Source organism: Chelonoidis abingdonii, chromosome 7 (genome assembly GCF_003597395.2).
Source record: "Chelonoidis abingdonii isolate Lonesome George chromosome 7, CheloAbing_2.0, whole genome shotgun sequence".
NCBI classification, from domain to species: domain Eukaryota; kingdom Metazoa; phylum Chordata; order Testudines; family Testudinidae; genus Chelonoidis; species Chelonoidis abingdonii.
Genome location: NC_133775.1, coordinates 23,995,312 through 24,008,538, shown reverse-complemented (window position 1 = coordinate 24,008,538; position 13,227 = coordinate 23,995,312). Strand labels below are relative to the sequence as shown.

At 43.7% G+C, this 13,227-nt stretch overlaps 1 protein-coding gene across 2 annotated transcripts in view; it reads right to left on the bottom strand.

The window, feature by feature from the left end:
- TNNI3K (TNNI3 interacting kinase) overlaps positions 1–13,227 on the bottom strand; it is a 171,155-nt gene that overhangs the window by 14,609 nt on the left and 143,319 nt on the right. For both annotated transcript variants that reach the window (XM_032782135.2, XM_032782136.2), the window contains 2 exons: positions 12,592–12,651; positions 10,553–10,722 (listed from right to left, as the gene is read on the bottom strand). In XM_032782135.2, coding sequence (XP_032638026.1) covers positions 10,553–10,722; positions 12,592–12,651 — 230 coding nt within the window. The remainder of the gene's footprint in view (positions 1–10,552; positions 10,723–12,591; positions 12,652–13,227) is intronic.

Here is a 13,227-nt window from a genome sequence, read left to right as displayed (position 1 = left end):
CGAAAGCTCACGCTCCAAAACGTCTGTTAGTCTATAAGGTGCCACAGGATTCTCTGCTGCTTTTACAGATCCAGACTAACACGGCTACCCCTCTGATACTTGACTCCTTCCCCTGCTTCCCCTCTTTGTACAGCTGCAGAGTAGAGGGATCAGGATACAAATCCTTGACAGGTAGTATGTTTTCAAGAATGTGATTGGCCTCCCTGTGTCCACTGTGTTTCATCTCAGAAACAGAACTGGGAATGAAACAAGTGATCATTTGAAGTTTACTGTCATTATTACTGAGCCATTGTCAGATGGTTGGAACTCTCATAAATTTCAGCTGAGTTCTGCTCACAAGAGCCATTTCAAACAGCACCTACACCCATAGGTCTTACAACTACAATTCACCCAGTACTCAAGGGCTGAAATCCTGGTCCCATTAAAGTGAATGGCAAAGGTCTGAAAATCTGTGTTATTTTTACTTGGAAGTATACATAAACCGTGTGAATGTGTGTGCAAGAGTTATCATTTACACCCATGAAATCCACTGGGCAAATGCGTTTTTTCAGTGCAAATTCTAAGAAGTCTGTGTATGCTGAGGTTGGAATTTTTGATTTGTCTGCAGTTGGATGTGCAAGTATGTGCATTGCAATTTTGTGACTGCATAGGTGGAGGCGCAGCTGAAACCCTGACCATATACCAAGCAAGCCAATTAGTTGTAATTATTATTCTTGCACAGTTGGACATATTAGTTCCTGATGACAATGGCAATTCTGTACAGGGACCAATTGCATGATAGGATATATGTTACAATCTGGAGAACTAATACACTTTATTCATGTCTTCTGCCTGTCACCTACATGAGTACAAGCGCAGTGCATGTCTACACATGCAGTGCTGCAGCTGCACCACTGCTGTGTGTCTGGTGAAAATGCGCTATGCTGATGAGAGAGAGAGCAAGCTCTCCTGTTGGCATAATGAAACCACGTCTGCTAGGGGCGGTAGCTACGTTGGTGGGAGAAGCTCTCCTGCCAACATAGCACTGTCCAAACTGGCGCTTATGTTGGGTGTAACTTGTTTCACTCAGTGGGGTGGTTTATTCACACTCCTGAGCAGCATAAGTTATGCCGACACAAGCAGTAGTGTAGACTTAGCCTCAGATCCAGAGACATTCTGTTTACACTGGACTAGAATCTGGACTAGAATGAAAGTAACTAAGTGTTCCAATGCACAGCAATACGGAAATTGCAATTCCAGTGACAGTGAAATTTCACCCAGTGTGAAATTGTTCTATGAAGATTTTAAAAAGGACCATATGAGGGTTCTACTGTATTGGTACATATATGCATATTATGTAAGCCAGCCATGGTGAAAATCTAGCAAATAATCATCTTCTTTTATGTTTTCAAACTATACTGTTCAGTGTGGGTACCCTTGGCAAACAGAGAATATACTGAAATGCTTTTGAACTGTTCTAGGCATGAAAGTGAGCCTACTTGTTAGACCATATCTGATACTCAGTTGGGAGAATAAACAAGGGCTGTTGGTTTTAAATGCTCCATAAAAACTGCATTTCAGTTCTGTACTTAAAAAAGAAGCTTTTTCATTTGGTCTGCCTTCAGTGAATATGCTTACGTAAACCTTGAGAAGCCTCTGAATTGAAAATATCATTAGCCATGGCTCTAGGACTCTGACACTTTTTGAAGTGCAGGCAGAAGCCGCATTACTAAACAGAACTTTATTTAAACTTAATTAGTCTTTGGGGATATTATTTACTTCACAGCGTAAAGAAAAACAAAGGTCTGTCACCACTAGACATATCTGAACTTAGCAGATGTATTCATGGCTCCTGGCTTCTATTAAGGATCTTCTAAAAATATGCTTTCAGGTCTTCCTTTTGTGAAACTTTGACAGGATAATAGAATGAGATTTGCTGAATTCCACTAAACTGTAAAGTAACGTGTCATCAGCTTCACTTACTCTTCAAACGTTTTTCTCTGGCAAAGCTCATCAATCCAGCTTTTCAACCTCTAAAACACAAAGCCATGAAACAAAAAGGGTGACTCATTCACTTGTCCAAGTGACAGAACATGAAATGTTTAACATTAGCTACCAATGGCAGGATACAGGCTGCTTGTTTTAGGTTTGCTTAGAGTTTGTCTGTATTTCCAGCCTCTACGCAAATATTATTCTAGGGCTGAGGTGAGTGTTGTGAGGCTTAGGCCTGTTCCTGGGGCTCTTGCTTTCGCAGCTGCTATGAGACGTGCATTAAAAAGACAAAGTACTTTGCTCTGGGGACTGACATGCAGTTTTCTTAGAGTGCCACCGCTTGCTGATGCATGGAGTGGCACTGCCATGGCTCGGGAGGAAGCTAAGCAACAGCATCCAGTACAGCTCGGAAGCAGAAAGAGAACAGGGACAGAGAGAGATTACTGTAAAGAGGCAAGGAAAGCTCACTCTGTCTAAGCCTAATATCCTCAGTATTCTTCTTCTGCCTTTTGTCTACCTTACTCTCCTCATAGGCTCCTCCTGTCCCTTCTCTGTGCCCCAGCATCCCTTCTCACTGCAACATGTGTCCCTTTTGCCCAATACCCACAGTGTCTTTTCATGGCACCCTATATTCCTGGGATAAGCTCTCTGCTCTGCACGCAAAGTTCTCTTCATCTCCTCCATGGAATGACTACGACTTTTCTGTGAACCATCCGATAATGGCCATGCTCCTCTCTCCTCCCACATTTATGTTCTGCTCTATCTTGCTTGTGTGCCTGCCTTTAGATTAGAAGATCTTTGGGGCTGACCTACCACAGATAAACTCATTTACATTTGTGGGCCTAGAGACATTATTAATATTAATTCGTAATTTATAGCAACCCCCCCCCCCCGCATTTGTGGATGAGCACACTACGGGCAAAGACTAATGCAAACATAAAATCATAGAAAGATAGATATGCATCTGAAAGGAACATAGCAACCCCTCTGTGTGTCTGCTTGCTATCAGGGTGCAGCTCCAACAAAACTTGGGGGAAACTTGGCTTGAATCACTTAGTTCAGCATCTCACAAAATTAATACCGAGGCACTAGCCTAGAGAAACGGGCCAAGATCCTCACGTCTGGCCAACTGTGTTTTATACAGAATCAGTTGGGAGCAGGGGTAGCAAAGCTTGCTTTAAGGAGCTTTGTATCCCTGGTCCAAGACCTGATCTCTGCCAGGCCAGACTCCAGGCAAAAGTCAGTGTAGCATTAGCAGTGGAAATCCTCAAACTGGCTGAAGAGCCACTTTCTACTTTCACGCCAAAGCAGCCAGAGGGGACCGAGAAGCTCATGAATTTTAAATATCTACAAAAACCACAGAGCTGCTGAGAATTCAGCTGTTGGTAGGAGGACTATAATACAAGTACATGCTTGCATGAAAAGTTACAACACTGTACCACGGCCCTGATTTCACAGGAGGTAGAAAAGCTAAATCTCTAAAGCTGCTCATCCTTAGAACATCTTTCTTAGCTCCATCCACATAGACACTTCACTGAAAGGATGACTCGACAAGTTGTTGTCAATTGGATAAAAGATTATAATAAACAACTAGAATAACAGAAACGTTAACAAATCACTTAACACAGCCTCCCTGGATGTGAGGTTTGAGTGGGGGGGAAACAGCAGCTTAAGGAAAGCAGAAGTAGCGATAAAGCTTGGAAAAATGACCTTTCCCTTGATAAAAATGTAAGGCCTTTTCCTTAGGGATTGTGTGGGGAAGAATTTCAACTTGGTTTTTCTCTCCTGCTCCCTCCTCTTTTTAGATCAGAGCTCTGATCCTTACTCCAAGTGAACAGCTACCTGGGAAAAAGTTCAGTGGTGCCAGGGATGGAAAGAAGCTGGGTGGGGGATACAGAGCTGGTGTTTTAGTCTATGCTATTTAGCAAAATAGAGACGAGTCTTCTTGCTGGAGGAGATAGATCACTCAAAATGCCTTGGTCTTGCACAGCTGCTTCTTGGATGTATCACGTTTCTTTTCCAAACCTATGCTGAGGCACTGCAAGTAGAATCTCCCATCCTGTGGCTGGAATCTCAATGTGTGTGTGTGTCCTACACATACACTGCCTAGATTCAAAATAGAAGCTCTGTGGTTTGCTAGTGGCACCACTGCCTTCTTAGGCTTCGATCTTTGAAAGATGTCCACAAGCAGACTCCTTAACTACAAGCCCTTTCGCTGGCTTGGCTTGAGATGTATTTCTACGGCGTTCACATGGTATTAATTATGAGGCTATGCATGGACATACAGGTCTGACTGCATGCATATCTTTGCAGGATGGAGGCTATCTGGGGCAAGGACTGCATCTTTCCTATGTATGCATGGATCGCACAAAGTGCAATGTGGTGAAGATTCTGACTGGGGTCTCTGGTGCTTCTGTACCATCTATAATATATAGAAATAAATAGTAGCATGCGAGTGATATTAAATGTGTTCATAGTCAGGTCAAGCCAACACAACACAATACAATACGAGGTGGGCCAAGTTCTGCATAGGAGGAAGCTATTCATGCATACATCACACAAATATGTAGGTCCTGCCCACACTACAGATTGAACTATGTTGGTAGCAACCTTACTCAGAAGCAGTTATCAAACAAGGTTCTGTTTGAATGGTGCCAAGGAACTGTTCTTGTAGCATGTTTCTGGCGTGACTCCCCTGTCCAGAATGCAGAGGGAATTCATTTAGTACCATGATAGGTCACACCAGGTTCTACATAGAAATCTTTGGCCACCTCAGCTGGCCTATAGCATGGTTTCAAATACATCTACACCATAGTTTTTAACCAATGCCTAAGAATGTGTTAATTTCACACTTCAAAGAAAACGAGGCACAAAATCATTCTGATTCATCCTAACTCCGTTGGGTCTGGGGTCTACTTAGAATAAGAGGAATGTTATTCTTCTGCAAATTTGCCCTTATATAAGAAGCGCTAAAGGTGTAAAGAGGTAGAAAATCAACTACTAAAGCTTCTACTGTGTGATAGGTTGATACATTAAACAGCCTGATTAGACAGGCAATCAGAATGCATTGCTATTGCACCCAATTCATTATGAGGGCACTGTGACCCACCTCTTATTACTTCACACATGGTAACCGCTGCCATGCAGGAGAGAGACTCACTAAACACAAACACTAAAGTTACAAGGCAAGAAGCAAGCAAATAACTTCAGTGTCATGCCTGTTTAACTCCATGTATGGGACAGGGAGATTTCATTAGATGAATTGTCTCAGCTGCATTACCAAACTGCACACTGCACAGTATTTCAGAGAATATGAAGTGGTCAGAACTGAGAAAGTAGAAGAGATGGAGAAATATTCCAGTGGAATGCACCCAGAAATACAGAGCCCCTCTCTGTTCTAAATGTATACATTTCCCAAAATTAAACCTTCAGAAACTATTGTCATTAGAAAGTCAAGTCATTAATCATCTCAGTATGTTGTATAATTGAAAAACTGCAGAAATCATTATCATTTTATTGTACATTTTGCCTCTAGGTGAAGCTTTCTAAGTTCTATTTATAGGGTAGCATTTAGTTAATTTTTGTTGCAGAGAAATTGAGAGGGGGGAGAGGAGACTTTCAATAACCCTTTGGGTTACAGAGGAATCCATTCAGTTGAACTAAAGAGCATGGCTGGCATATTGAGAATACTAAATTATAGGAGCAGGCAGGTTGTAGCACTAGCTTCTTCACTCTCTCTCTCGGGTGTCTGCACTGTAACCTAAATATGTCACTCCCTCATTCTTTTCATGCAAAACTATTAAATTCCACAAGCACTATCTGGTTTTTTACGGAAGAAGGATTAAAGCAGGGTCTCTCTTCCTTTCTCCTGACCCCAATCCCCACCTTCACTTCCCTCTCATATTTAAAGCAGATCTTTTATTTCACCAGATGAGGATTTCTATTTTTAATATGGAAAGCCTTCACATCTAAGTGCAGGTGTGCGGTCCCTCCCTACCTATCTGGGGCCACTACTTTCCAGATCAAGGCCTTTCACTCCCCATAAGAGCCAGGAGGGCAGGATGTCCAGGTGGTTTCTCTGCTGTTACAGTTTTTGACTGCTTGGTGGTGCTAGAGAGTAGAGCATAAATCTGTGTCTTCTAGCAGAAATTAAGTGCCATTTCATTTCAGCAGTGCTCTCAGTCCCCAGGAGACTGAGAAGGGAGATTGTTAAATTTGCCCTCAAACCCAGGTCTCCCAAGTGGTAGCACAGATTACTTCAGATATGAACCTTAATGTTACAATAACACAGAGAACATAGATCTCAGACAGCCACAGAAAATTCTGTAATGGCTTCTCTTCTGTAAAGAAATGTACCACATATATTAGCATCAGTCCTTATAGCATTTACTGTTCCTCTGTTTTGATTTAATTGTAGCATACATTAGGGATGAAGTCCTGACCCTACTGAAGTCATTGGGAGTTTTACTATTACTGCCAGGGGGTCAGGATTTTGTCTGGTGTCTCTTGAACACTAAGGACTAAATGCTCACTCTAGACAGAACCCTGGGCAACTCAGGGGCAGGCCCAGGAAGCCCTGTGACTTGGATACACATTTGGAGGCACAATTCCTTCCTTGCTTCCTCCCTCTGTGGGAGGAAGGAGGCAGGGTCAGGAGAGGGTAATTTGCTCCTGGCATATAGGGGCAGCAAATTGCAACACCCTTCATGCAGGCTGCCCATTGGGCACAGCCACGACTCCACCCACTCCACGGATGTGTCCAGACACAGAATACCCTTGGACAGGTGGCCCACGCAGGTTCTCCTGCAGCATAGTTCTAGACACAGTCTAGCCCTGCTGATACCATTTAATATCAGTGCACCATCATTAGCTCAATAATTTTGTCCACAGGCCTCACTTCAGTCCTTTCATTTTGCTCAGATCACAATTTAAATTAAAACAAACAAATTAACAAACAAAAAAAGAGAGCCTAGCACTAAGAAGCATATTGCAAAACCACAGCAGCTTACTTTGCTTTTGTACTGCAGCCTTCTCCCACTACCTTAAACCTTTGTCTACTTAGGGTACGTCTACACTACGGGATTATTCCGATTTTACATAAACCGGTTTTGTAAAACAGATTGTATAAAGTCGAGTACACACGGCCACACTAAGCACATTAATTCGGCAGTGTGTGTCCATGGTCCGAGGCTAGCGTCGATTTCCGGAGCGTTGCACTGTGGGTAGCTATTCCGTAGCTATCCCTTAGTTCCCGCAGTCTCCCCCGCCCCTTAGAATTCTGGAGTGAGAGCCCAGTGGCTGATGGGGCAAAAATCATTTTGTGGGTGTTCTGGGTAAATGTCGTCACTCATTCCTTCCTCCGGGAAAGCAACGGCAGACAATCATTTCGCATCCTTTTTCCCTGGATTGCCCTGGGAGATGCCATAGCACGGCAACCATGGAGCCCGTTCAGCTTTTTTTTTTTTTACAGTCACCATATGTGTATTGGATGCCATGGACAGAGGCGATACTCCAGCACTACACAGCAGCATTCATTTGCTTTTGCATGATAGCAGAGAAGGTTATCAGTCATTCTGTATCGTCTGCTGCTGGTGTAAATTGGCAATGAGATGACCGTTATCTGTCCTTCTCTACTGTCTGCTGCTATCATGGGTGCCCCTGGCTGAGAGTGGCCGGGGGTGCAAAGGCAAACCCCACCCGTTGCTTCCCTCCTCCCCCAACCTTCCGGGGCTACCTTGGCAGTGTCCTCCCCATTTGTGTCATGAAGTCATAAAGAATGCAGGAATAAGAAACAGTGACTTGTTAGTGAGATAAAATGAGGGGGAGGCAACCTCCTGGTGCTATGACAGTCCAGGCAGGACATTAAGCGGTGTGGGGGAGAGAAGCCTAACATGCCTTTGCTATGACAGTCCAGGCAGGACAGAATCTTTTCTATACACAGGAAAGTGAGGGGGCTGATGGAACTCAGCCCCTAGTTGCTATGATGAAGACGGTTACCAGCCGTTCTGTACCATCTACTGGGAATGACTGGGAGTCATTCCTATTTTTACCCAGGTGCCGCGTGCCGCTCACGGAGGCCACCAGGAGCACTGACGGGCTGATGGTGACAAGGATATCAGTCATATTGTACATCTGCCACGGGAGGGAGAGGAGGCGGATACTGCTCTTCACTGCTGCAGCATCGCGTCTACCAGCACATTCAGTGACATAGGGTGACACTGAAAGAAGTCAAGAAATGATTTCTTTCCTCTTTTTTCACATGTGTGGGGGAGTAATATTGACGAGCTATCCGTGAACACGGCGACAAATGTGTTGACCCTACAGGCATTGGGAGCTCCGCCAAGAATGCAAATACTTTTTGGAGACTGCTGGGACTGTGGTAGCTGGCGTCTCAGTACCCCCTCCCTCCCTCCTTCCCTCCATGAGTGTCCATTTGAGTCTCTGGCTTCCTGTTACGCTTGTCATGCAGCACTGTGTAGCCTGTAGATTTTTTTTTCAAATGCTTTGGCATTTTGTCTTCTGTAACAGAGCTTTGACAGAACAGATTTGTTTCCCCATACAGCGATCAGATCCAGTATCTCCCGTACGGTCCGTGCTGGAGCTCTTTTTCAATTTGGGACTGCATTGCCACCCGTGCTGATCAGAGCTCTACGCTGGGCAAACAGGAAATGAAAATCTAAATTTCACGGGGCTTTTCCTGTTTACCTGGCCACTGCATCCGAGTTCAGATTGCTTTCCAGAGCGGTCACAGTGGTGCACTGTGGGATACCGCCCGGAGGCCAATACTGTCCATTTGCAGCCACACTAACCCCAATCCGATATGGTAATACCGATTTTAGCGCTACTCCTCTCGTCGGGGAGGAGTACAGAAACCGATTTAAAGAGCCCTTTATTTCGATGTAAAGGGTCTCGTAGTGTGGACGGGTACAGCGTTAAATCGGTTTAACGCTGCTAAAATCGGTTTAAACGCGTAGTGTAGACTAAGCCTTAGAGTGTAAGCTGTTCGAAGCAGGGAGCTGGGCATTTTTTATGTCTGTGAAATCCAAATTTAGTACATACATACATACTACTACTAATTTACTGGAGATGATGGCATTTTATTGCTGTTGCAAAATGCCACTGTGAGGAAAGAGTGTTCAAACACCACTCCAGATAATGGCTACACACTTCATATTAAAGTAATCTTAATGTTAAGCAAGGGTGGAGGAAGGTTTCCTGGTAACACAAATAATAATATAACTTTCTCCCCAAGCCTGGCTGTACGTAGTGTTCCCTGAAGGAATGACTCTCTCTGCCTCTAGTTCCCACTGGCCAGAAGGCCACGCCCATGTCTCTTATATCTCGGCAGAGTTCACAAGCTCTGTTTGTCATAGGGAGTCAGTGGAATCTACTTGGCAGATCTATGCAGGGTTTTGCTGCCTGCTAACTGGGTGAGCCGCCAGGAGAGCCCTGACTTCTACTAGCTTGTTTTTATGAATGTGTCTCACATGAACACAGTTCCCTCTAGTGGCTAGATAATGTATAGACGTTTATGAATCTGCTATTGTCTCCAAGGTACAGACCTGGTCCTTTAGCTCAAGCAAGCTCAAACTTGCCATCAGTTATATGATTCGATAAGAAATCGAATCATATAACTGATTATAAAGCCTATTTTCAAAGTCTGAACAATGCTCCCGTGCTAAGAAAAAAACTTGACGAACTATGTGTAACAGCACCAACTGGCAACACTCACCTATTGAAATGTTTGTCATCTGTCTAACCTGGCTTTTCCATCTTGTAGCCAGAAGCCCCTATCATTGTAGTTTATATACACTCTATTAATTATTCACTATTGTTTTGCTAAGATAAGCATTTTGATTGCTTAACTTTTCTTCGCTCAGAATTTCAAATGCAAACAACAAACTATAATGTAAAAATCCACGGGCTCCTGCGGGTTCACTGACAGGTAGTTGAAATATGTGTGTCTACCTACTGAACACTTGTAATGACACCCCTTGATGGGCACTCATCGTTCTTTGTTGCCCTACGGTAGAGCAGTGTTGCTGTGTCTGCAGTCCAGCCAGTGCAGACAATTGTCTAAATACCCACATCACTGTTTTTATTTTTTTAAATCATAAACAAAATCTATATTAATATTAGATTTTGTGAAACCTTTAGAATGAAGCATCTACTTGTGGCCTACCCAGCCAGATAGAGTCCATCACATTTTAAACACCTCGGGCTCATCATACTGTTGTAGGACTGTCTGAGAAGCTAGGATTCCGAAACACTTTTCAAACCTTTATACAGCAGCAACTATATATCATATGAGCAGCAAAGAATCCTGTGGCACCTTATAGACTAACAGACGTTTTGGAGCATGAGCTTTCGTGGGTGAATACGCACTTCATCAGATGCATGTATTTATAATACCCACTATCTACAAGGTGCTTACCAAACACCCAAGAATAGTGGTCCCTAATCTGGAAATCTCACAGTCTATGGAGGATGATGGATGTCTCCTTGGATGCACTTTCTTGATGCTGCCCACCTCACTGTCCCATAGTAAGAGCTAGTCCAACCTCAAGGGGTTGCCACTTACCTTTGTGACCAAACAGCATAAGCTCTTGCATTCAAGGCGTATTCCAGCTCAAAGCGGCTACGTAAAGCTGCAACGTGGCTACGGCCAGGACCTCCTCGTGCAATGAGACAGTCAGAAGAAGAGGAAGGAGACAAAGAGCCACTGCTGTTGCTGGAGGCTGGAGACATCAACTGGATTAAAAAAGAGCATTGTCAACATTCGCTCATGAGCCTTAACAGTGTTAAAGAGGCTTCAACGCACTGAGCATGTGCAACAGAACACAAAAATTTTGCTGCAGTCCTGGATTATTTTTATTCACTTCTTCCTCATTAATATTTGTGTCTAGGGTGACCAGATGTCCTGATTTTATAGGGACAGTCTCGCTTTTGGGGCTTTTTCTTCTATAGGCTCCTATTACCCCCACTCCCTGTCCCAATTTTTCACACTTGCCCTCTGGTCCCCTATTTGTGTCCCTTCTTTCTTCTGCTGCATTGGCTGAAAAAAGCAGTGACTCATGACTTTGATCAGCAGCAGATGAGAGCTGCATGCAGCTTACTGAGGGAAGTGGTAAATTCATCATCTCTTGGAGTCTTTAAATCGAGATTGGATGTGTTTCTAAAAGATATGCTCCAGTTCAGCTGTGAGTTATTGGGCTTGATAGTGTTCACTTACGTAGCAGGGAACAACAATTCCTTCCACTTCAGGAATTATTGGGTGAAATTCTATGGCCTGTGTTCTATAGGAAGTTATGCTAGATGAGCATAGCAGTTAGGGTGACCAGACAGCAAGTGTGAAAAATCGGGATGGGGGTGGGGGGTAATAGAAACCTATATAAGAAAAAGACCCAAAAATAAGGACTGTCCCAAAAAATCGGGACATCTGGTCACCCTAATAGCAGTCTCTTCTGGCCTTATAATTCACGAATCTCTAAGTACAAAGCCAGAATGGCAGGGCAAGTGTGTAGTGCTAGGACACATTAAAAAGTTTAAAAAGGAACAAAATTAATTTTTGGAGTGAGGGGAGAGGAAACAAAAGGGACAAAATAATCTTATCACCCCAGATTTCATCCTTTGTTGCCTGTAGCACTTAACAGCTCTCCAAAGATTTTGTTCCTTAAAACTCTCCTAAACAGGGTTTTGTCATGGAGACAATGGAGCTTAAGACTAACTCCTTAGATAAATAAACCTTCTTTTTTTGGTTCATAGCCCAGATTTCATCCTACATGCACTGCTGCCTACGTATCACAGAAGCCAGTTCTCCCATGAGACAGCACAGTTACTTGTGATATAGTACTTCACTTATTCTAAAAACTTAAAAGCTTCCACCTACACATAAAGCAACCTGCTGCAGTCAGAGCATGAAGAAATATAATAGATTATGGGAGTCTGCTCTGACCCTTTACCTCAAGAGCAGTGATACATTTTAAAGAAAAGGGGGAATTTTTGTGCACGTGCACACACACACGCACACACACACACAGAGTAAATTCAGGACTGGAGTCCCTAATCAAGCTCACTTCCTGTTTGATCAGTTATCTTCATTGGGCTGAATGCTGATAGATCCAATTGTTTATTAGCCACAGAGAGAAGCAGAAATGTAGCGTTGTATTTCTCTTTTTAAGTTTGCTCTTTTAATCCCCCTCTCGAAAATCCATGTCAGATTCTTCTTTCTAGCCAAACAGTCCTGGGATTTCTGGGTGGGGAGAAGTGGGTCCGCCTAAGACTACTGCAAGCTACATCCCTGCAATGCTGAACAGTCTCTCTCTGCAGCATTATCATCTCTGGAAATGCAGGGAGCCAAGAGCAAGTGAGAGACCGGATCTCATATCATACTCACAGCAGTGTGTTCTGTCAGGCTGGCCTTTGGCCTTCTTCTTAGGCCACTCATGGGGCTATTGTTTACTGTATCACCTTAAAATTTAATGGGGGAAGTTACAACTGGGTGAAGCAGGTCAACAAATTCTATGGTCTCTTTCACACTTGTGTTGCTCGGCAACTTGCATTCACATTTGCTCATTTGGTGCATTCACATTACTTAACTGCAGGAGCTTATATCTTTACCTCAATATTGCATAGGCATTCCTCTAATTTTGTGACTACTTCAGAAAATTCTGGTCTTCCCTGTGAATACAAGAGAGAGAGAGAGAGAGAAAGTATGCACATTTTGTATTGCAAATAAAAGAGGGGCTGGTAGCTGCAGTTTTGATTTTTAAAATGTGGATATCTGTGTTTGTAGGAGACTCTGACCAGGAAAGCTGACACCATTTACAGATAAGCCTGTTCGCATACAGCCAGTTCTAATCTTCCTTCTAGACACTATACCCAGGGCCGGCTCCAGGCGCCAGCGCAGCAAGCAGGTGCTTGGGGCACCAACCGAAAGTGGCGGCACGTTCGGCTCTTCATGAAGCAGCGGCAGTAGATCTGCTGCCAAAGTGCTGCCAATCGCGGGTTGTTGTTTTGTTTTTTTTTTGGCCACTTGGGGCAGCAAAAATGCTGGAGCCAGCCCTGACTATACAGATAAAAAAGAGGGAGGTGATTCTGAAGCCTCTCCACTTCTCTCTGCATTCCTTGGTGCCACCATGAGTATACTGGCATGTCCTATACGAATGGCATGTTTAGATCTTCTAGCATGAGCATTTTCTTGAAGTCACAGGTGCAGTACTTCTGGTTTTTATAGGGCCTGCCAGTGTGTAACTT